Source organism: Gallinula chloropus (genome assembly GCF_964237585.1).
Source record: "Gallinula chloropus genome assembly, chromosome: 2".
Classification (NCBI taxonomy): Eukaryota; Metazoa; Chordata; class Aves; order Gruiformes; family Rallidae; genus Gallinula; species Gallinula chloropus.
The window spans coordinates 561,704-585,880 of NC_140086.1; the positions used below are offsets into that span (position 1 = coordinate 561,704).

The window sequence follows — 24,177 nt, forward strand, 5'->3', positions numbered from 1 at the left end:
GTTGTGTTTGTCATTCCTGCTGTGTTCCCCCTGCCCCCAAACGTGCTTGTCCTCTGCTGGCTCTCCTGTTGCCTGTTGGTCTGTGCCCTGGGCCCCATCTTTGCTACAAGAATGGGCAGCGATGTCAAGGTGTGGCTGGTCTGTCATGTTTGTGCTCAGGGTGTTTTTGGTGGGAGGGGGCGAAGGCAGATGGGTGGCACAGGGGGAATTTGGGACTGCTGGTGTACTGAACCCAGTTCTGCAGTGCAGGTGCTCTGGCTTGGGGAAGGGCACTGACTCCCCTGAGCTGCTTGGCTCAGAGGGGCTGTGAAGAGGGTTGGGATTGCCCCACGTGATTTAGGAGGTATTAAAAGTCATGTAATAGTGAGATGTGTGTTTGAGATGCTGACCTTACGTTCATTCTGTTGTTTTCCCCTCTCCTCCCCTCTCTGCTCCCTGTATCTTGCAGCTCACTCTCCTTCCTTGTCAAGTTAGAGCAGCTGGATCTTGGAGGCAACGACCTGGAAGTGCTGGTAGGTGAGGAGTGGTGGGGAGGGAGCACGGGTGGTTGGTAGGGTCAGAACCCCATATCTGCAGAAGCCAGTGGTTTCTCATCTGAAATACATCTTCAGGTGGTTTGGGAAGATTCTGATCTGCCCACCATGGCCTCATCATCCTTCACAGTGTCACGTTCTCCTCGTGTGCTGGCCCTTGTGCCCTGCTTCCTACTGTCCTCATAGAATCATAGAATGGCCTGGGCTGGGAGGGACCCCAAGGGTCCCAGAGCTCCAACCCCCTGCCACAGGCAGGGACACCAACCTCCAGGCCTGGAGCTACACAAGGTTGCCCAGGGCCCCAGCCAACCTGGCCTTGGACACCCCCAGGGACGGGGCACCCACCCCCTCTCTGGGCAGCCCCTTCCAGCCCCTCACCACTCTCTCTGCACAGAACTTCCCCCCAGTCTCTCCTCTCCCCCTTCCCTCCTCCAGCTTCACTCCAGCCCCTTGTCCTGCCAGTCTCTGCCCTTTAACAAGCCCATTCCCCTCCTGTTCCTGGGGTCCCTTCAGGGACGGGGAGGCTGCAGTGAGGTCCCCCCACAGCCTTCTCTTCTCCAGGCTGACCCAGCCCAGCTCCCTCAGCCTCTCTCCATGGGGAGCTGCTCCAGCCCCCTGAGCATCCCCGGGGCTCCTCTGACCCCTCTCCACCAGCCCCACATCTTCCTTGTGTTGGGCCCCAGCTCTGGACACAGGACTCCAGCTGGGGAGGGCAGAGCAGAGAGGGACAATCCCCTCCCTGTCCCTGCTGCCACCCCTCTGCTGATGTTCTCCCACACAACTTGCCCTGCCTTTCCAGGCCCTTCTGCCCTGTTCACTCTTTGCCATCTGGCTGCTGAAGGCTCTTTCCACCGAGACTCTGTGTGTTCCTCTCTCCTGTCTTGCACTGCCCCCAGCTGTTGCTCTCCTCCTCTGCAGGGCCGGCTTTGTGCCTTTCCCCTTTCTGACTTGATTTCTCTGCTAGAGAGGGCAGGACTATTCTGTAAGCACGAGGTGTGTTCCCCATGGACCAGGGTGGCTCCACAGAGAAGTCTGAGCTCCAGCCAGTGCAGAGTCTCCAATTCAGCTGCTCCATGTCCAGGACATTCAGTGATGCTCTTGACTTGTCCAGCTCTGGATCAAGCTGTCACTGCATCCTGCTCTGGGCGTTTTGGGATGCTGTTTGGCAGAAAGCTGTCTCAGTTGGGAGGCAAAGGAGCAGCTCCTGCAGCGTGCTCAGGCACGAGGCTGCAGCGTGCTTGTGAGAGCAGTTGCCTGACACCTGAGTGGTGCATCAACCCCAAACCCAAAAGCTAATCAGCCTGTGGGGTCTGATAGCAAACACAGCGATGCCACAGACGTGTGTCTGCCGGTGCTGCTGCATCCTGTAGGGCTGGACAGTGTTACCCAAATGTTTGTCTTCATGTCTGAGAGGAGGAAGAGGAGAAAGACTCCTTTCCTCCATGAGGCCAGGATTTCCATAGCCATCTTCAGTTCTTGCCTTCTGCCAGACAGCCCTTACTGTTGGCTTCTGTGTTTCCTCTTTGGGACCTTCTGCAGCCAGTTTGCCACCCCAGACGTGTCCAGTCAGACGTGCTGCAGCACCAACATACCATAAACCGTTAGGTGAATGGTTCTGGGAGGTGTGAAAGCAGGAGCAGTGCCTGGCTTTGCAGAGGTGTGCTGTGGTTTGTAGCAGCCTCCAGCAGCTTCTCTCCTGCAGAAGGGACTGAGGGTGTTCCTGTCCTGCTCTCTTACAGCCAGACACTCTGGGAGCCCTCCCGAACCTGCGCGAGCTCTGGCTGGACCGGAACCAGCTCTCAGCCCTGCCTCCAGTGAGTACCTGTTCAGCACCTTCCCCCCGTGCTCCCTTCCCCAGGGGCTCCCTCGAGCTGCAGTGTCTCCCCTCTGACCCCAGGAGCTGGGCAATCTTCGCCGCTTGGTCTGCCTGGACGTGTCTGAGAACAAGCTGGAGCAGCTGCCCAACGAGGTCAGCGGGCTGGTGGCACTGACTGACTTGCTGCTGTCACAGAACCTCTTGGAATGCATTCCAGATGGGATCGGTGAGTATTATGGGATGGGGACCAGAGTGGGGCTTCACTGCTTGACAGTGATGCTGGTTGGGGGCGGGGGTGGGGAGGGGCTTCAGGCAAGAGGTGTTAGGGCTTGAGGGACGTGGTCACAGGGGTGACAGAAGCAGTAGGTGATGCTGGTGAGCAGTTCAGGTTCTTGGTCTGCATAATGCTGGGTAAAACCTGTGACCAAGGCTGGTGGGTAAGGAAGGGAGGGCCTGTATCCTTGGGTTACATGATCCCTGGTGGGATGGAAATGCCATTTTTGCTGGATGGACATGGGACAGCATCATTAACCTCTTGAATCAGTACAGGCTGGGGGTGACCTGCTGGAGAGGAGCTCTGTGGAGAAGGACCTGGGGGTGCTGGTGGGTGACAGGGTGGCCACGAGCCAGCAGTGTGCCCTGGGGGCTGAGAGAGCCAAGGGGATCCTGGGGGGCATCAGGAGGAGTGTGGGCAGCAGGTGACAGGAGGGGATCCTCCCCCTCTGCTCTGCCCTGCTCAGGCCCCACCTGGAGTGTTGTGTCCAGTGCTGGGCTCCCTGGGATCAACCAGCCAGGGATCTCCTGGAGAGAGTCCAGAGGAGGGACAGAGATGCTGAAGGGCCTGGAGCATCTCCCCTGGGAGGAAAGGCTGAGGGAGCTGGGGCTGTTCAGCCTGCAGAGAAGAAGACTAAGGGGGGACCTTATTCATGTTTATCAGTATCTTCAGTATGGGATGCAGGGGAATGGGCAGCCCCTTTCCAGTGTCTGTGGGGACAGGACAAGGGGCAGTGGCTGCAAGTTAGAGCATAGGAAGAACTTTTCCCCAGTGAGGGTGAGGGAGCCCTGGGACAGGCTGCCCAGGGGGTGTGGAGTCTCCTTCTCTGGAGAGATTCCAGCCCTGTCTGGATGCCACCCTGTGCGCCCTGTCCCAGGGGCTCTGCTTTGGCAGGACCCCATGGGCTCTGGGGGTCCCTTCCAACCCCTGTGATTCTGTGACTCTACGATTAGCTCTGTGGCATAGTTTACATCTAGCTTGTTGCCCTGGCCAGGTCAGCTGAAGCAGCTCTCCATCCTCAAGGTGGACCAGAATCGGCTGACAGAGGTGACGGAGTCAATCGGAGACTGTGAAAACCTGTCAGAACTCATCTTGACAGAAAACATGCTGACAGTAAGTACCAGCAGCCACCCTGCCTCTCCCATGCTGTTCAGTTTCGCCGTGTGCCAGGGATCTGTTCCCGTCCTCTGGCCTCTGAGCCAAGTTCCTCAGCGTGCTCCAGCTGCTCTCTGCTCAGCTGCTTGGGTGCAGTTTCACCCAACTCACAGGCTCTTGAGAAGGCCCCAGCGGAAGCTGCTTTCTCTCTGTTTTTTGTTTCTCTGAGAAGTTCTCTGGGGTAGTGAGGATACTGGCTTTGGGAGAGCCTGGTCTGAAGACCATGCAGTCTGATGGGAGCAGGACTGGGTCAAGAGCTGCGTTTGGCCATGGGGTCATGTCATTTAAAATAGCCCTGCTCCAAAATGCTCAGGCTGTGATGGCTAAAACACAAGTGTTGGGAATACCCAGGTGACCAGGAGAAGAACCTGACCAGTGGTGCTGTGAGCGTGCTGAGCTGAGGGAAGAACTGGCATGTAAGAGCCTGAGAACCTGAGGGAACGTCTGTCCTGAAGCTGTGCTGAGAACTTGAGTGGAAGTTAGGACAGAAGGCAGCTTTTTTCCCCCCAAAGCAGAGGGCTTTACATCTTGATACCTTTATTCTGCTGCTCTTACCTTTTGCAATTACTGAATCCTCTCCTCAGGCCTTACCAAAGTCCCTGGGCAAGCTGGCCAAGCTGACCAACCTGAACGTGGACCGGAACCGGCTCACGTCGCTCCCGGCGGAGATCGGCGGCTGTGCCAACCTGAACGTGCTGTCGCTGCGGGACAACCGCCTGGCCCTGCTGCCCGCAGAGCTTGCCAACACCACCGAGCTGCACGTCCTGGACGTGGCTGGGAACAGGTCAGCCCCTGGGAGGGTACAGAGGCGTGCAGGCATGTCCTGAGAGGCTGCTGTGAGGAGCAGCGTGCGCTGGGCCCTGGTCTGGTTTGGGGAGACCCTGGATCTGTGGTTTGGAGCAGCCCAGGTGGCTGCTGAGGGCTCTGGACAGAGAGTGTGTGTCTCTGAAGCTTCACCTGTGAAGTCACAGGATCACCAGGTTGGAAAAGGCCTTTAAGATCATCCAGTCCAACCATTCCCATCCTGAGCTGAACCAGGTCCCTGAGCACCTCATCTCCCCTCTGTTCAACACCCCCAGGGGGTGACTCAGCCCCTCCCTGGGCAGCCTGTGCCACAGCCCCACAACTCTGCCAGGGAAGAACTTTGCCCTCCCAGCTGAGCTGACCCTGCCCTGGGGCAGCTTGAGCCCATTGCCCCTTGTCCCATCTCCTGTCCCCTGGCTGAAGAGACCATTGCCCACCTCTCTGCACCCTCCTGGCAGGGTAGGGGAGGTGGGAGAAGGTCTCCCCTCAGCCTCCTCTTCTCCAAGTCCTCCTCCCTGATAATTGAATACATGGTAGAGCTGGTGCAGAGGTCTGGGGATGCTCTGCAGAGTGTTAAGGTGGATCAGGGGAAATCCCTGCTCTGCTCTCTTCCTTCCTGCAGATTTGGGGTTGTGTGTCCTCCTCAGCCCGTGGGTGCCAAGGTCTTTTGATGAGCACCTGACACCCCTCTGGCTGGGGCACCGCTCACGGTCTGGGGAGGGGTGCGGTGTCCTTCGGTGTGTCCCAGTCCCCTGGAAAAGCCCCCTCCTCTCATCAGCTCCCCCACCTGGTGTGCACACACAGTCAGGCGTTGTCTTCATCGTCACATAGAAGCTGGGGGGGGGTGTTTGGCTGTGCCTGTTGCCTGTGTCAGGACTGTTCATGCTTTGGCCCTGGCAGCGGCCTGAAGCGAGCGCTGGGCTGGCTGTGGGTGCTCTGCCAACCTGGCTGTGCCAGGCCCCACAGGCTCCTGCTCCCCAGGTTTGCCCTCCAGCCAGCACAGGGTGTCCCTTGTTCTGCCTGTGTGTTGGTGTTGCTCAGGTGCCTCCCTGGGCTGTCAGTGTTATAGAGTACAGCTCAGCCCTGTGCTGAGCAGCCTGAGCCCCACTAATGGGGGGACAGACACTCCTCTTGCTGATGTGGGGGTGACTCACAGCTCTGGCTGGGGGAAGGTGATGTTTCTGTGCCATGTTTCATGCTTTGGGGCTTTGCTCTTTTGAAAGCCTGAAATTCAGACCAGGGAGAGACAAGTTAAAAGATTTTCATTAAACCCCCCCAAAAAACCTGACCCACAGTGTGCAGGTGTCTGATCTGCTCCAGAGGATCCTGCAGACTGGGGCTGCCCTTCTGTTGGCTGAAGCTGGTGGGTTCTGTAGCTGCTGGAAGCCAACCACAGCTTGTGGTGAGAAGGCTCCCTGTGTGCTGGCCCATGAAACCACAGCTTTTCTGCCTTCACCTCTTTGAAGTTCACCATTTCTACATGTTGGTGGGAGTTGTCCTCTGCTAAAAGCTGCTGAGGGCTGGCCCATGGCTGTGTGTGCAGCACGAGCCCGCTGCCTTAGTGTGTGTTGGAGCGATGGAGCCCGTGCTGGCTCGGCTCTGGGGCTCTGTCCTCCAGCCTAGGTGGTGTGCAGTTGAAGCTCCCTCGTTACCAGCCAGGTTTAACCAGCACTTCTCCTCTCTTGCAGACTGCAGAACTTGCCATTTGCTCTGACAAACCTCAACCTGAAAGCCCTGTGGCTGGCAGAAAATCAGTCCCAGCCCATGCTGAAATTCCAAACAGAGGACGATGAAAAGACAGGAGAGAAGGTTCTCACGTGCTACCTGCTTCCCCAGCAGCCCTCTCCCAGCCTGGGTAAGAGATGATGGATGCTGCCTGCAGTACCCTGTGCTCTGGAGAACGCTGTAGGGAAGAGACCATCAACCTTCCTCTCTGCTTGGCTGGACCACTCTGTGGCCCCAGTAGCAGACCTCGGCTCTTGGGTGGCTGGGAGCAGCTTTCCAGGGCAGAAATGGTTAAAACTGGAAATGCCTTCTCTGCCAGGTGGTAAAGAACCTGCAGCCTACTCTTGAAGTCTTCTGCTTTGATCCTTTGACCTGGTAGTTCACTGTCTGTAAGGTCTGCTTGCTGTCAGGATGGTGTGCTTGTGTCAGTACTCTGATTTGTGCCTCAGTCCTATCCTTACCCTGACTTCTTGGGTAGGAGTGCTGGAGCTGAACCATTCAGTACCTGCTGTAGAGGCTGCTGTGGATCTGGTGGGAGATCACAGAATCATAGAATCCCAGACTGGTCTGGGTTGGAAGGGACCCCAGGGGTCCCAGAGCTCCAACCCCCTGCCACAGGCAGGGACACCAACCTCCAGGCCTGGAGCTACATAAGGTTGCCCAGGGCCCCAGCCAACCTGGCCTGGAACACCCCCAGGGACGGGGCACCCACCCCCTCTCTGGGCAGCCCCTTCCAGCCCCTCACCACTCTCTCTGCAAAGAACTTCCCCCCAGTCTCTCCTCTCCCCCTTCCCTCCTCCAGCTTCCCTCCATCCTCTTCTGTCAGATCTGGAGATACACAGGGGGTGACAAGATCTGGAGGTCGCACCCTTTGTCCTCAAGGCCTCTGTGGTTTGGTGCCATGAGTGGGCGTGACAGAAGTACCATAGAGGGCTGAGAACTGCCTTTCATGCAAACCTACAGCCCAGCCTGTTCAGACAGCAGCTCCTGCTATGTTTGTCTCTCTCCCCAGAGAATCTGTTGCAGAACAGTGTGGATGAGAGCTGGACGGACACCAATCTCAACAGAGTCAGTGTGATTCAGTTCTTGGATGATCCCAAAGTGGATGATGAAGACGAGTCTGGAGCTGAGAGGCGGGTAAGGAAGAGAGTTTCTGGAGGCTTGTTGGCTCCCTGGGGAGATGTAGCCACAGTGTGAACCTTGTTCCTGGGATGTGGAGCTGTTGGGGTGTCTGTGTTCACAGCCCTGCAGTGCTGCTGCAGGCACCTGCGGTCCAAAGGGCATTTGGAGCCCGGGGGAGACCAGCAGGTATAGAAGGGAATTTCCTGGGAGCCTTTGCACAGATTTACAGCTGCAGCAGCCCCCTAGGAGTTGAGCTGTGAGTGCCAGCCAGCCCAGGGTGGTCTGGAGATCCCTGACAGTTAGAGCACAGTCAGGACCCCATTTTCACTGATCCCCTCCATGAGGAAGGGGCTGCACAGCCAAACTCAAGCCAGGCATTCTCCAGCCCTTCCAGCCCGGTGCAAGCCTGCACCACAGAGTATCCTGTTACTCAAGTAGCTGAACACTGCAGAGAGACTCCAAAACCGTGGCAGATCACTTGCTCTAATTGCAGATGCAGAGAGCAGGATGAAGGTTTCTGTTCTCAGCACGTGTTCTGTTGGCTCGAGGCTCCTGGAGGATTCTCTTCCCTTTTTGTCTTGCAGGGAGAGATTTTCTTGAGGTCTGAATCCTCCTAATAAACTGTGTTCCCATCTGTCCCTGCAGCATGGGTGTGCTGCTGTTGGTTGGAGGTTTTGTGGGGGTTTGGGTTGGTTTTAACATTGTTATCAGTTTTAGAATCCTGATTTTCTTAGCTGGGATGAGCTGGCAAAGTCTGGTGAATTCTGCTGGGGCATGGGCTTCTCAGGCACCTTGAGAAGCATCAGAGGGATCAAGAGGACATTCCACCTCTGTGCTCCTTGGGTGTTTCTGTGTTGACAGTTTCACACTGAGTAAGCCCAATTTAAAGCACCCCATCTCTCTCATTCCTCCCAGTCCCTCTGTGGGATGGAGAACAGGATGGTGTCTGAGGAGAGCTGCAGGAAGTGTTCTCTGCCTCCACTTCTTCCTCTTCCCAGCTGCGGGCTGTGGTGGTGGAGAGGCTCAAATCAGATCCATGCCCTGACCCTGGGTCGTGTCCAGCTGGGCTCTAGCACTCCAGGAGGTCTGGAGGCACCGCACGTGCTGCTCTGCCTCCTGAATCTCCTGCTCTGAGAGCTTTCCCTTGGCAGGGCTTGCAGCGCAGGGCCACCCCCCACCCCAGCGAGCTGAAGGTGATGAAGAAGGTGATTGAAGTGCGGCGCAACGAGGTGTACGCTGCAAAGCCTGACACAGACCTCAACTCTCCTGACTCAGAAGTGAGTGCTGACCCAGCGAGCTGGGGAGTGGGGAACTGGGCTGTGTAAGCTGGGCAGGAAGAACGTGCTTTGGATCCCAGGGGCTGGGGTCTGCCTTGTGCAATCACTCAGATGGAGCATGAGATGCAACCAGGAGACAGAGGACAGCATGAGGGAGTTGTGGTGTGCATTGGTATGGCTTCTGTCATAGCACAGGGAGGGGAAAAGGAGGCTTTGATGCTCCCAGAAAAGAAGGATGGGAGCAGAGAGCTCGGGGGAGGCATCTTCTCTGCTAAGAATAAACGCCTGCAGAGCTGGCGGAACGGGCGAGCGAGCGGGGGGGTGCAGCAGGGAAAGCAGCGGGCAGCTGGGGGAAGGGGCTGGTTCTGGTGGTGCTGGATCAGACCCACCTCTCACCACCGCTCTGCACTGCTCCATCTGCTGCTCTGGTGCCTGTCTTGACTCTTGCAATTGTCGTCTTAGGAGAAGAGGCTGAGCGCCATGTCCAATCGCAGCGAGGACTCACACCTCTCCAACAGCACGGCCTCTGCTGACTTCAGGGGAGAGGAGGAGGGAGAGAAGAGCTGGCCAAACGGGCAGGTGCCTGAGATGCAGGAGCAGGAGAAGGAGACAAAGCCCAGAGCTGAAGAGGAGCATAAGGAAACTGCTGGCCAAGAGGAGGACGATGTGGAAGTGGAATACAATGAGGTAGGAGCCAAGGAACTGCAGCAGGGTGGGGATGGAAAGCACAGGGACTCGAAAGCTGCAGAGGGAATGGTCAGTGGATGTAGTACTGGGATTTCGATGTCACTAGAGGCAGCTACAGGCCGTGGAAGCCAAGTGAAAGTAGAGATTCAGGCAGCCTGTGGGAGCTGGGTCTGTGGGAGAAGGGGAGGAGCGATGTGGGAGCCAGGTGGGAGCTATGGGGAAGTCAGGGTCACAGGTTTGAGTGTCCTGATGTGTCTGGAGGAGGAGTCGATGTCCAAAGAGGGAAGTACAGTGAAATTCTCACACGTGTTCTGCTGCTTCTGTAACACCAAAGCAGCAACAGTGGCTTTGCCTGCCCTGGGGGCTGGGGGACACAGACAGCAGGTGCCTGTGCTGCCTCCAGGTGTGGCTGTTGCCCAGGCTCACAGCCTCTCTGGGGCTTTGCTGTTGTAGCCCACTGTACACTTTGCTGAGGACACACTAATACGGAGTGAGGATGAGGATGAAGACGAAGAGCGACCGTTCCCAGTGGAGAAACAGAGACTGATCCGCAAGGACACGCCGCACTATAAGAAACACTTCAAGATCACCAAGCTGCCCAAGCCAGAGGCAGTGGTGGCTCTGCTGCAGGGGCTGAACACCGACGGTGTCCCGAAGGAGGAAGAGGAGTTGGGAGGCTGCAATAACAACACGGAGCACGAGGACCAGGAGGAGGTGTGGGACGAGGATGACAGAAAGAACGGCGCCTTGTCTGCTCAGCCGTCCGTGAAGGTAGGGTCCCACAGGAGGGGGACGGTCAGAGGGGTGCCAGACCTCCCCTCTGCTGCTTTGACCTGCCAACCAGGCTGAGGTACCACCGAAAACACGGGCGAGAGGCTCCCACACTGCAGGAGAGACACGCTGAGGGTGGGAGAGCACATGTCCTGGGGCTCCTTGTCCAAGAGCTGTGTCATGTTGCTTATGTCTGACCCCTTGTGCTGTGTCCTGCTTCTTGCACCCTCCCCATTCTGTGTGATGATGTTCTGTGCTGCAAGAACAGCTCCTTTGGCCCGTGCTGGCAGGGGCTCCTCTGTTCCTGTTCCTCTCCATTGCTTCTGTGCTGGCTGGTTGCACCTCGTTTGCAACAGGATGAGCTTTATCCCTGGACAGATCTAATCTCAGGCTTGTGTTCAGGCTGTTTATACTCCTCTTTCTGCCACAGTGCTTGCTGGAGAGGAGCAGTAGTGAGAGCAGAGAGGAGCGTGCCCTCCCCCTGGTTCTGCCCCGTGCCTGCCCCAGCGCAGATGCGGTGAGGTGAAGCCTGTGCTGGGGTTTGGGGAACTTGTTCTCTGGCATTTTGCACTTACCAAGGGCCACGATGGGCCTTTCTGGTGGTGCTGGGGGCTGAGATAGGAGGTCTGTGGCTCTACTCAGCTGAATCACCATGTTAGGTTAGGGGCACGCAGAGATTTTTGCTGAGGAAGATCCTCACAGTGGGGTAGGAACACAGCACGAGGCCAGAGCAGCTCTGCTGAAGTTGGTGTGGTGATTTGGTGAGGTGTATTGGGCAGACAGGGGTTAAGGTGTGGCTGAATCTCCATGATAGCCCAGCACTGGTTAATCTCATGGCTGAGGTGTCTCTGAAGTGGTGGAAGATGCTGGAGTGAGATCTGGTCTTGCTCACCACACACACCCCAGCCTGTCAGGGTTGTGTCCACCCCACACTGGAGCTCAGGTTGCTCTGGGAATGTTCTTGCTCTCAAGTTTGCTTTGGAGCCTTCACAGTGGGTGGGCTCCTTGCTCCCTAGGGACCAGGCTTGTAATTTCCCATTTGGGCAGCTTTTCAGAGTGGAAAGGAGTTGCTTGTAGGAATATGTGAAGCCACCTGGAGTCCCCTTCACCCCAGACCTGCCACACTTGGGAAATGCCCTGCCCCAGAAAGCGGATTGTAGTCAGGAACTCAAAGCTGAGGAGGCACCGACCCACTGGTGAAGCCTGTGGAGTCTGCGTAGGTGTCGAGACCACAGGTCTGATCTGTCCACCAGAAAGTTCCCTTCGTTACTGGCTAAGGAAATGAGAGCTTCCCTCTTCTTGGGGGTGGGTTGGTACCTGCTCTGTGGAGGCAGAGTTACTCACTTGCCTCCTGAGCCGTCTTCCAGAGTGGGAATGTGGGAGCAGTGCCCTGTTTGAAGAGGTGCTGCCTGCAAGCACTGGGGGAGGAGGTACACGGGGTGTGCAGGAGGCTGGAGCCTTAGACCAGAGGGAGCTTTTGCAAAGACAGTTGGTTTTCAAGAGAAACCCTGAGGGGTTCTGCATTGAGGAGCAGGATCCCTGGATGCCTGGCAGGATGTGTTGTTGCACTGAAGGCCCTTCCCTTTGCAGGAGGGACCAGTGTGGGTTGGGATGGCTTCATTCCTGCGCAGCAGCTGGGTGGCACCAGAGGCCCCTTTGTGCTTTCCTCCTGTGTTGTTTAATCCTTCCTCCTTCGTGAAATGACCCTGTACAGAGGGGTTAAAATCACCTGGTAGCGTTCAGCTTGTGAGCTGGGTGGCCACAGCCTCAGGGTGTCTGGCAGAGGCAGCCGGGCCGCCGGCACTCCGCACGCTGTGGCCCCGAGCAGCCCTGTCGCTGGGACTGGCTGGTAGGAGGTGATGAGCAGTGTGAGTGGGGTCTGCTCTGGTGTGCGTGGTGTGTTGGGTGGTGGTGGTAGTGGTGGCGGGTTTGGTTGATGCTCCACTAATCCGCATGCCTCTTTGCTGGTTCCTGTCCTAACAGGGGGTGTCGTTTGATCAAGCCAATAATCTGCTGATTGAACCTGCTCGCATTGAGGAGGAAGAGGTCTGTACCACTCCTACTGTTCTCTCCCTGCCAGAAATCGTTCAGTCTGCTTGATTTGCTTCCCAGGCTCACCCGTTGTTGTAGGGGGAACTCTGATCTCTCTGGGTCAAGTGGCTTCTGGAACTGACTGATCACGAACACACAGTGATTGTTTCCTCCCTGCTTCCACCTCCTGTCCCTCCTTTCCCATCCCTGACGTGAGAATGGCTGCTGCAGATCAGGAGAAAGGGGGAAACCCAGAGGGGCTGAGGGGGGAGGTTCAGTTTTGGTTGGCTGTGCCCTGAGGAAGGAGAAGGTGGAGGAAAATAGATGCACGCTCAGGGGGTGGCAGGTGGCCCTGAAGGAGCAGAGGCCTCCGGAACGTGCCCAGTGTTGTGTGTGACCCGTTGGCAGAGGGAGGGGGACCTACCTGGGGACACTGTGCCATTGCCTGAGAAAGGAGGAGTGGAGCTGGTGGGTTTTGCTTCTCATGCAGCATCCCCCAGGGCTCAATGTGCAGGGTGTCAGAAGGGGCACCACAGCCCCAGCAGCGCATGGTGCTCTGTGCCAGAGTTTAGACCCCTCTGCCTTGCTGCTGTAGCTCACCTCCTGGCTAGGATTGACTTCCTGCAGTTGTGTCCAAGCTTCCAGTGAGCTTCCCTGATCCTTGGGGTCAGAGGTGTTTCCAGGGAGCTGTTGGGAGCAGAGTGTTGCTGCCAAGAGGCAGGAACTGGTGCCAGAAGGCTTCTTCCCTTCAGACAGCCCGATGGTACGAGACCCACGTGTCAGGTGAGAGCTCTGGCCTGGCTGCCCCTCTGGATGTGGCTCTTTGTTTCACAGCTGAGTGAGTAGCAGAGGCTGTTCCTACCTGCTCTTGGAGGGAGGTGACAAATCCTTTCTGCTCCAGGCAAAGTGAGCTGGCTCAGATGTGGTCCACTCTGTGTGCCCTCAAGATTTGTCCATCTCAGCTCTTGATTGCTGCAAAATGTGTTAATAGTTCTTGTGCTTCTCTTCTGCTGCTCAGAGACAAAACTGAGCACAGCCAAGTGCCTCCCGGTCCCTCCTTTGGGAAATCACTGCTCTTGGTCCTCCTTTCCAGCTGTCAGATGTCATGTTCCATGTGCAGAGTGTTCTTGGGCCAGGACACCTCAGTCTTGTGTTGGGAAACAGTTTGCCAGCCCCTTCCTTGGCTCCTGCTTGTGCTTCACAGGCAGCTGATGGACGTGTGTGGAACTTCTCTGTAGGGCTGGAGGGTGGCTGGTTACAGGTGCCAGGTTTGCTCTGTGTACCTGCAGTGGTCTCCTCTGTGCAGATCTCTTCCTACACTGTTGAGCAGTGTAGTAACTCAGCTCCCAAGGAGCTGGAGATCCACCCAGGTGAGTGGTGCCAGCTGAGGCTGCCCCAGAGCAGACTTTGAGGAGCAGCTGATCATCCTGCAGCTCCGAGGCAGCGCTCAGCTCGGTGGAGGGCTGCTGTCTGGTCAGTGGTGGTGGGGTTAGTGGGCTCATGCTGGGCACCTGCCAGGCCTGCAGCTCAGACTGCAGAACATGTGGCCCTTGGGCACCGAGCGGTTGGGATGGAACCTGCTCACGTGGAGAGGGATGGAATCATAGGATGCTTTGGGTTGGGAGGGACCCCAAAGATCATCCGGTTCCAACCTCCTGCTGTGGGCAGGGACACCCTCACTAGGTCCTTGCCATCGTTCCTAGCACACTGGCTGTGAAAAGCAGGTGCCTTTAAGTGAATAGCTGGAGGACAACAGGAGGAATACTCAGTCTTGAAGGCTGCTTAGGATCTGAGCAGCGTAGGAAGTAACCTCACACAGGAATAGCATTTGCCTGCTGTTTTCAGGGATGTGGTGTTTTGGCCCTGGCTGGGGGCCAGATGCCCAACAAGCTGCTCCATCGCTCCCCTTCTCAGCTGGACAGGGGAGAAAATAGATACTGGGGGGCTGAGGAGGAGATAAGGGCAGGGAGAGGATCGTTCAGCAATCAGCATCATGGGCAGAACAGACCCAACATGGAATATCTGATGTATTACACTACACCCCACACTGAAAACAGAGCTGAATAATGAGAACGAAACCAGATCTTAACTCACCTCCCCACACCCTTCCCTCCTTCACAGACTCGACTTTATTCATGCTTTCTCTCCCTTCTCCCTCCCCAGGATGGAGGGGGGGAGTTCCTCACAAGATGTTCTGCCCCTTAGCTGGGGGTGGGTCATTCCTCACCCCTTACCCTGCTGCATCGTGGGGTCCCACCCACGGCAGACAGTCCTCCCCAAACTTCTCCAACCTGAGTCCTTTCCCATGGGGCTTCAGCTCTTCCCCAGCTGCCCCAGAGTGGGTCACTGCTGTGGGGTACAGTCATCAATCACAGAATGGCGCTCAGGTCCAGACTGCCCCAGCCTGGTCCCCTACGGGGTCACAAGCCCCCCAGCAAACCTGCTCCAGTGTGGGCCTCTCTCTCCACAGGCTGCAGGCCCTGCCAAGGACTTGCTCCAGCACAGGTCACAGCATCTCCTGTCTGTCTCCCCCTGCTCCAGCCTGGGGCCTCTCCACGGGCTGCAGGTGGGTTCTGGGCCTTGTCCCTGGGCTGTGGGGGGACACCCGCTCCACCATGGGTCTCTCCAGGGGCTCAGGGGCATCTTCCTCTGCAGCACCTGGGGCGCCTCATCCTCCACCCCTCTCCTTCACAGGTCTTGGTGCCTGCAACAGCTCCTCAATCTTCTCACTCCCTTCTCTGGGGGCACAAAGCGGCTGCCTGTGGGTTTCTTCTCCTCGCTGTGGTTCCCAGAGGCGCTGTGGCCATCGGTCAGCAGCACCTCTGGCCTTGAGCTGGCTGGTGTTTGCTCTGACAGGCCTGGGGTAGCGTCTGGCTTCTTGCAGAAGCAGCTGCAGCCCCCCATCTACCAGATCCCAGCCATGCAACACCACAATAAGGGTTGATTTCACACGATCACAGATTGGTTTGGGTTGGAAGGGACCTTTAAAGGTCACCTAGTCCAGCCCCCCTGCGATGAGCAGGGACATCTTCAACAAGATGAAGTTGCCCAAAGCCCCGACCAACCCAGCCTTGAACACTGCCAGGGACGGGGCGTCTGCCACCTCTCTGGCCACCCTGGGCCAGTGCCTTGCCACCCTGATAGTAAAGAACTTATGTGCAATGTAAATCTTCCCTTTCAGTTCAAACACTTTACCTCTTGTCCTGCCACTACGTGTCCTTGTAAACAGTCCCTCCCCAGATTTCCTGTAGCCCCTTTAGGTACTGGCAGGTGCTCTGAGGCCTCCCTGGAGCCTTCTCTTCTCCAGGCTGAGCAAGGCTGACTCAGCCTGTCCTCACAGACTGCAGAGGTGCTCCAGCCCTCGGGTCGTCTTTGTGGCCCCCTCTGGACTCACCCCAGCAGGTCCCTGTCTGTCTTTACTGGGGCCCCCAGAGCTGGTCACTGCAGCTGGGGTCTCGTGGGAGTAGAGGGGCAGAATCAGAATCCCCTCCCTTGTGACCTCCTGGTTGCGCTGCTGGTAGTGCAGCCCAGGACACATTTTGGGTGTCCTTCCTGTCCTTGACAAGAGCCTGTTAGAGCTAAAGCAAAGGGCTGCTGAGGTTGTTGTGGATTGGAGAGCCTGGTGCCTCTTGAGCAGCACAGTTCAGGTTTATAATGCTGCTTTTGTGTTCCTTGTACAGTTTTATACATCTAGAGAGAAGGGGCTGTTGATTGTGGGTTCTTTAAGCCTCAGCTGTAATCCTGAGCCAAAGACTAACCTTGCCAAAGCAGAGCTGGAGACAGCTGCCTGACTTCTGTCAGCACCCCAGCATCAGGGTACAGGGACTCTGGTGCCACGTCTGCAGCTGGTGCTTCCAGAGCTCCTGTAGCCGTTGGTGACTCTTACAGTGAAAGAAATCGTTCTGCTGAAGCACATTGTGTCTCTCAGCAGATGATCTGGGTTCCACTGCTAACTCTGCCCACAACATTTTGCCTTGTCTCTGCCTGTGATAGAGAAATGGCTGTGTCTGGGGGGTAGGGAGGCTTCTGGAGGAGAGAAGCAGCGTTATCAGGCTGCTCCTTGGAGGCACGAGGTTGCACCTGAAGTCTGTTTTCAGATAACTTTTGAAGAAAGTTCTGGAAAGAGCTGCTGTGCATATTGAAGAGGGTAGTGGAAAGAAGGTCCCAAATTCTGTTCAAGTGACTGATGCTACTTTGTCTGCAGTAATGGCTGGTAACACCCTTCTGTGTCTCCTCAGGCTTAACCTGCCTTTTGCAGAGCACAAAAGCACAGGAGTCACCAGGGGCTCTGCACCAGGAAATCTTGTGCTGCCTGGGGAGCTCTGTAGGCTTTTGCTTCTCCCATGACACTGTCTGCCAGCTGCACCAGGCTGTCTAGGGAGGATGCTCTGCCAGTTCCCCTCCCTGGAGCAAAGCTGGCTGATCTTAGGGCTTCAGAGCCCCTCAGCCGCCTTGCCAGAGGGTGGAAAGGCTCCTGTCAGCAGCTCCTGCCCTGGTGTCGTGCTGGAGTCAGAAGAGAGCTGAGTCTTCTCCTCAGAGGAGTCGTGGCCTGTGGAAGCTGCTCAGAAGTGTTTGAGTGCAGGCCTCAGGCTCCGCGTCACAGCCTCTGGTCACAGGGCCTGACAGCTCAGCAGGTCCTGGGGTATCCGGTGTCAGGGGGTTGGTTTTGGAAAGGGGTGTCCCAGGTGGTGCTGGTGCGGAGGTGTCACGTCCCGAGCTGTCCTGCCCCTCGCAGCAGCGCTCGTGGCCGCTTCACGCGCTGGGCCTCGGCCTGTCCCTGCTCGCTGGGGGAGGCCGGGCCCTCGGCAGGTGCCTGAGAGAGCCAGTGGGATCCTGGGGGCATCAGGAGGAGTGTGGGCAGCAGGTGACAGGAGGGGATCCTCCCCCTCTGCTCTGCCCTGCTCAGGCCCCACCTGGAGTGTTGTGTCCAGGTCTGGGCTCCCTGGGATCAGACAGCCAGGGATCTCCTGGAGAGAGTCCAGAGGAGGGACAGAGATGCTGAAGGGGCTGGAGCATCTCCCCTGGGAGGAAAGGCTGAGGGAGCTGGGGCTGTTCAGCCTGCGGAGAAGAAGACTAAGGGGGGACCTTATTCATGTTTATCAGTATCTTCAGTATGGGATGCAGGGGAATGGGCAGCCCCTTTCAGTGTCTGTGGGGACAGGACAAGGGGCAGTGGCTGCAAGTTGGAGCATAGGAAGAACTTTTCCCCAGTGAGGGTGAGGGAGCCCTGGGACAGGCTGCCCAGGGGGTGTGGAGTCTCCTTCTCTGCAGAGATTCCAGCCCTGTCTGGACCTGTGTGCCCTGTCCCAGGAACCCTGCTTGGGCAGGGGGTTGGACCCGATGGGTTCTGGAGGTCCCTCCCAACCCCTGTGATTCTGTGATTCCACGTAGGGAATTGGATCTTCCCACAACCAACCTGCGTGTTTTAAAGCTGGAAAAGGTGGATAAACCTCTCCTGTAACACAAGGCAGATCGTGCCTCCTGTGTTTGCTCAGCTGGTCAGACCAGAATGTACCAGAGTCTGAACAAAGTCCTCTCCGGTTTATGGGGAGACACAACACTCTGATTTTTGGAATGACTGAAGCTTCCCCAGAGCATGGTAAATGATGCCATTTTCTCTCTTTGAGTGTCTCTGGCTTTCAGTTTATTGCTGTAGGATGGTTTCTCTGCCCTTCACACGGCATCACAGAATCACAAGGTTGGAAAAGACCTTTGAAGATCATCATGTCCAACCATTCCCATCCTAAGCTAAACCAGATCCCTGAGCACATCATGTACCCTTCTTCTGCAGGGTTGAGGACCTTTGGTGTTGTGCTGTGACCCTCCAGCAGTTCGGAGCTGGGGGTTGGAACCCCTTCCAGCTGTACAGCTTTGTGTTCAGGTCCACTGAGGCACAGTTTGAATATGATTCACCTGCAAAGCAGCAGATTATTACCTGGTGTTTGTTGCTTGTTCATCTTAACCTGTCATTTGGTGCCAACTGCAAGTTCTGTCTCTGGATCTTCCTTAAGGCCCAAGTAGCAGCCTGGAATGTTCTCTCACACAGATGCAGGACTCTTTGCAGAGTTTCCTCTTCCTGCTCAAAGAATGTGGCACAAACATCTCCTTTGCTTTCTCAGGTAGAGCAGAAAACAAGAGAGGAGTGTTTTTAACACAGAGAGAAAAGACACCACATTTGAACAAAACACCCCCCATGAATCCGATTTTCACTTGTAAACCAGGAGATCACACTGTGTGTAACAGGTGTGGGGTCCTTGATGCTCGGGGGGGGGATTATAGGAAAACATCTCAAAGAGCCCCTGTAGGAATGGTTGGGGTGTGAGCACTGCACACCTTGAAAAAGTGGTACTTCTTTGCCAGGTCTGTAGCAATTCCTGTGTGGAGAGGAGCAAGGCAACTCCTGGTTTCAAGCCCTGGCGATGACCAGCCTCCAGGTTGGGGCCAGGAGCTGAAACAGGCCAGGATGGGGATGGGTTTCTGGAAGACAGACTTCAGCTGACAGAGCACTGGGTGCAATTCAGCAGCAACAAGCTGAATTTGGGATGAAGATAACAGACTATTTGGAAGAAACCCTGAAGTCTCCTGCCACCTCCAGCAGCCAGGTGCTATACTTGCTTCATAAGTTGGTCACACTGTTTATTCCATGTAGTTTCCTCCTGTTACTTGATGTGTGTGTACACACTGAGGCTTCTTCTGCTGGGAGAAGCCAGAAACAACCAGATTTCTACTTCTTGAATCAATAAGGGAACTTTCAGGCTGAACCTGCGTTTAAGTCACTGTTTTCCTTATATTGTATCTAGAAGAATCTCCTCCTGTGTACATATCCTTGAGCAGTGTGATGGGCATCAGTCACAACACCCTGTAGCCTTCATTTTGCCAGATTAAAGAAACCAAAGGTGTCAGTGTTCTCTCCTAGGATAGATTTCCACTCCCTGTCTTTATCACTGCCTTTCCAGCCACGTGTTCTGTTGGAATTCAGGGTTGTTGGCTGTGGGTGACAGGACACAGCTTATCCAGGTGTTGGTACACTAAATGGTGCAGTGTTTCTTCCTCTGTAGTTTGTGATTGTGGGTGGGATTCTTTCCAGCCCCCCAGCTTTAGTTCTTGCATTCAGCATCTGGGCCCTTAGTGAGTTTTGTCCTCCAGCCTTTGGGTGTGCTTTAGCCTGTCTCCCCTTGTATGTTTTGAAGTGAGGGATAATGCAAGTTTCAGTGTGAGAGTTTCCCATCTATCTCACTGTCACTGTGGGCAGGTGCTTCTCCTGCTGTGCTGTCTGCCCTTTGCTGCACAGAGGGGGATGAAGCACAGCTCAACGTGAGACTGGCATTGGCACAGGCTTGGGAAGATGGTTGTAAATTCTCCAGTCTTAATTACATAAGAAATGGACCTCTAGAGCACTAAGGAAGTACTGGGCCAAGAGGAATTTGCAAGTGACTTTCTGTACTCAGATTGCTGCAGAGTTATGACTGTACCAATGATTTTACCACACAGAAAGAATCAGGAGGAAGAAGAGTAAAAATTCCTCACTGCTGAGGAGAGGAAGGCACAGAATGGGTTCCAGTGTCCCTCATTCCAGCTGTGCAGCAAGGTGTTGTCCTACCTGCAGTTCTGGGAAGGGTTCAAGGCTCAGCGACTCTGTCCAACGCTCACTGGGTTTCCCTTTGCCTGAGGAGTTGGATGTTTTCATTCAGAGGGACTCTGCCACGTTGCATTCTGTGGTTTAACCACCTGGTTCTTTTCAGGGTCCTTGCTTGCTGTTGGTATTTCCATGCCTGTGGCAAATTTGGGTGCCCATTGTGATGAGGATGAAGTACGAGTCTCTTAAATCCCTTTCCCTGGGTCTTGTTAATGAAAGAACTAATTGTAGAACAGCCCAGGTTGGAAGGGACCCCGGAAGGTCCAACCATTTGTGCGAAAGGGAGCCTGGATGAGCCTGGATGAGATCCTAGGGAGCCTGGATGAGATCCTAGGGAGCCTGGATGAGATCCATAGTGTGTTACCAGTTGTGTTGGAAACCTCCAGTAACGGTGACGTGCTCACGTCCCCATGGGGGTTGTTCCAGTGACTGATTATTCTCACTGTGATTTTTTTTCCTTATATAGAGATGGAATCCCATCTCTAGAGACACAGATATTCATGTGTATGATATACACACATAGAATCATTTCAGTTGGAAAAGACCTGCAAGGTCATCATATCCAACCATTGACCCTGCACTAACCCATGTCCCCAGGCACCACATCTACACATCTTTGAAACCCCCCAGGCACTGTGACTCAGCTGTCCCAATGCTCTGGGGGAAGAAAATCTTCCCCATCTCCAATCCCAGCCTCCCCTGGTGTGGCTTGAGGCCGTTTCCTTGTGTCCCATCCTTGTTACTTGGGAGAAGAGACCGACCCCCACCTGGCTCCAGCCTCCTTCAGGTGCTTGTTGAGAGTGAGCAGGTCTCCCCTCAGCCTCCTTTTCTCCAGATCAACATATACATATATATGGTTCATACCTGTATGCTAGCTCTGCATTCCTATCTACATACAGCCAGTGTCTGTATATCAATATACAGATTGTATCACATGAACTTAGGGGTTTATTTGTGGTTCAAAAGTCACCTTATTTAATATTCCCAAAAATGCATCCTTCACCCTCAGTGAGGTGTCCACAGGAGCACCCTGGGGTGCTGCACAGTGTGGGTCACTGGTGCCCCTGCTCTGAACGCTGCTGGCAGTCACTGGGTGTGCAGTTTCCCATTCAGCATGCTCTAGTCAGTGCTAAGCTGGGGGAGGTGTTAGTAAGAAGGCAGAACAGCCCTGAACTGATCTGTGCTGCACCATCTCTGCCCTGCCAGTGTCCGTTCCTAGGTAACTAAAATCCCATGGGAATGGAAGGGGAAAGAAGATGAGAGCTGGGAAATCTGCAGTTTGTACCCAGCATGCTGCTCCCTGCCAGGGCAGGATCTTTCCCTCATGTTCCCCTTCCCATTACTGGGTTTTAATTTAGTTCTGAAGAGCTCAGGCAGGAATCTTCCACCTTCCATTTGGTCAGTGATATTTTCAGCCTGTCCCCTTGTCCTCAGAGTTGTGGCTCCCTGAGGCCGGACAGCTTTAGCTCTTCTAATCTCTCCTGGTGAGTCAGTGCCCCCGGCTCCTCACCTCGTGCATCCAGGCCTTATATACCCTCTCTTTTGTTGAGGTGCTCCCAGAGACAGGGCACGTGGCGCCGACTGCAGTGGCTCTGTGAAGGATCTTCTGGTGGTGGGTGTGAGGAGGTTTCTTGGGGGTGAGACCTCATAGTCAGTGAGACCTCAGTGAGATACGGTGATCGTCCCACTGGTGCTTTCCCAGCTCCCAGCCAGTGGCAGCTCAGGCCTTCTGCCTGAGGAAGACGTGGTGGAGCTGCTGTGGGACTCATCTGGGCTCTCCAGTACCATTCACACGTTTGGTTGCACAGGGTTTAGTGGTGATGAATGGTGGAATTGTGCTTTTTGTGACACAGCACGTTGAGGCTGCTGTGGAGATGGCATGGGGGGCTCCAGATTCCCTTGGCACAAACACAGGATAATAATTTCCCATAAAGTTACTAATGGCATGAAAAGATAGAAGGATGGCTCTTCCCAGTCCCCCTCCAGTATTCGGAGGCTCCCAGGCTCCCCTTGCATGGAAGTGCTGAGGTCTTTACGGTCAGTGATTTGGAGAGGGTCGGGCTTGATGCCGTGCTCGGCAGAACCCTCCTCCTTGGCTCGTCCTGGCTAGTATGTGGTGCCTGGTAGTTCTCAGCTTCTGTAACCCACACCTAAACCCAGCGTGGGGTGACGCCAGGAAGCCTGTCTTGTGATGAGTTTTGCGTTCTACGAGAGTTTGGAGTCTTGTCAGAGGATGAGAGAGAGACGTGCTTGTTCTTGGGAGACCTGCTTTCAGTAAAACCAGGTGAGAGGAGGCCTGTTCTCCAGCCCCTTGTCTGGACGTGGTGCCAGCACCACGATCCGAGCCACAGGCACCGTCCTGTGCAGTCCCTCAGTCTGCCAGCACACTCTGAGTGCTCTTTCAGGATCACAGAATCACCAGGCTGGAAGAGACCTTTAAGATTGAGTCCAGCCATTCCTGTCCTGTGCTGACCCATCTCCCTGAGCACCTCATCTCCCCAAGGATATCGAGGCTCTGGGATCCTCCTTAAGCATATCCGAGATCCCAGTCAGTTGTTTGGGCTCTTGGGGACACGGTGTCCAGTCCTCTTGCCTTTTGGATGGGTTATTCCTTGCTGACAGTGGTAAGAGGGTTCTTCAGCCCCTGTTGAAGTGTGGCTCATCACCTTCACACGACACGTGTCCTCCATCCTGCTTCAGTGCCAACACAGATCAGAAGCACGTGTCCTGTGTTTGGGGTCCCTGTGCTGGTGATCCAGGCTCCTTTAAAGTCCCAGGCGCTGCACACACAGGGATTAGACCTGTAGCTGCCTCCAGATGTACAGCATCTTATAACAAGGAGCCAGTGTGTGCAGAAACTTGCTGCCTTCTGGAAAAGAAGCCCTTAAACCCCCACTCCCTTGGGGGTGCCAGGAGGAACAACTGGGTCTTTCAACAGCTCCGTGTGTTGGCAGCTGAATGCTCGGAGTGTCTGTTCTGCTGCCTCTGTGTCTGCTCTGCCCCTGCCAAGAGCGAGCTGCAGGACTCCTTAGCTGGCAGTGAGGGATGCATGCTGAGCACAGCTCCGAGCTGCTTCTGCAGAGCCTGTGTGCAGCACAGTGCACCTTCCCCCACAGCAGCTGGTAAGAGCTCACTGGGGCGGGCAGGTGGGTCTGTTAAAAGGTGGCTACGTTAAAAGCACGCAAGGAACAGGTCCAGGTGGAATCAGTCTTTCTTGGAGTATGTTCCCCAGAGGACAAAACACGGGTGGGACTGAGGGGGCTGAGGAGAAGGGAGCTCCAGCTGCTTCCTTGCCTTGTGCTGTGGCACCCTCGGTGCTAAGAGGGTGTCCCTCAGTCTCCAGTGGAATTTCAGGAGGTCACAGGTCCAGGCTGACATGCAGCATCTTCAGTTTTCCTGCTTTTCTCCTTCCCTGGTAGCACTTCTCTTTGGAGGACATGGATGCTTGTCTGGCTGTGAGGAGCTAGGAAGGGGCTCTGGGTAGGCTGATGGGTTGCCCACCTCATGGAGGTTTGCCTTTTCAGCAGAGGATGGAGGTGGAGTCAGCTGAGCAGTGTCTTTGTAGTGGGGAGCATCACAGGTCTGACCAGGCTGAGAGGAGCCTGGCTGGAGCCCTGGGGCTCGGGGAGAAGGAAGCCCAGAGGAGTGGCTGGCACCAGTGATGGTGGGGTGGGAGCTATGCTGTCACTGCTGCTAGGGAGCTCTGCTCCCAGAGGATCAGCATCTCAGAGATCAAGGCAGCTCTGGAGCAGCCAGAGGACAGGTTTGCTTTTAGGAAGAGTTGTTTTTAAGGGAGAACTATTTTGTTTTGGGAGCTTGAAATCTTCTTTCCAGCCTGAGTGTATTTCTGCCTAGTTTGAGCCTGTTGCTGCAGTTCCAGCAGCATCTTTAGGTTCCACTGGGGCTGGTTTCTCCTCAGTGGTTGCTTTGTCAGCACATGTCGACAGACATAAGGTTCTTACCCCTCACTCCAGTCGACCTTCCTGGCAGGTTTCCCCAGTTTTTCAGCCTGGATTTCCTGAGCTTGTGGAATCTGTGGGGTTTGTTGTTTATCCTGCAGTTAATTTACAGGATCAACTCGCCCTGCGACTGGAAGTGACTTTCTGTAACCAGTGACAGTGTCTGTTCCTCTTCATCCTCAAACCAGCCATCCCGTCCTCCTGAGCCAGGCACTCCCCAAACCCACCAGGGTCTTACTTGCACCTACCTGGAGCCTGTTAGTAGAATGCTCTCAGCTCAGAACCTGTTAGTAGAATGCTCTCAGCTCAGAACCTGTTAGTAGAATGCTCTCAGCTCAGAACCTGTTAGTAGAATGCTCTCAGCTCGGAGTCTGTTAGTAGAATGCT

General features: G+C 55.4%; 1 protein-coding gene across 1 annotated transcript in view; it reads left to right on the plus strand.

The window, feature by feature from the left end:
* The window catches only part of SCRIB (scribble planar cell polarity protein), a gene marked incomplete at its 5' end in the record, with an annotated part of 112,919 nt that overhangs the window by 29,028 nt on the left and 59,714 nt on the right, over nucleotides 1–24,177 (plus strand). Inside the window, 11 exons of the mRNA XM_084260511.1 lie at nucleotides 449–512; nucleotides 2,273–2,347; nucleotides 2,431–2,575; nucleotides 3,618–3,736; nucleotides 4,363–4,562; nucleotides 6,271–6,437; nucleotides 7,320–7,444; nucleotides 8,581–8,706; nucleotides 9,169–9,393; nucleotides 9,847–10,164; nucleotides 12,148–12,210. Coding sequence (XP_084116637.1) covers nucleotides 449–512; nucleotides 2,273–2,347; nucleotides 2,431–2,575; nucleotides 3,618–3,736; nucleotides 4,363–4,562; nucleotides 6,271–6,437; nucleotides 7,320–7,444; nucleotides 8,581–8,706; nucleotides 9,169–9,393; nucleotides 9,847–10,164; nucleotides 12,148–12,210 — 1,627 coding nt within the window. The remainder of the gene's footprint in view (nucleotides 1–448; nucleotides 513–2,272; nucleotides 2,348–2,430; nucleotides 2,576–3,617; nucleotides 3,737–4,362; nucleotides 4,563–6,270; nucleotides 6,438–7,319; nucleotides 7,445–8,580; nucleotides 8,707–9,168; nucleotides 9,394–9,846; nucleotides 10,165–12,147; nucleotides 12,211–24,177) is intronic.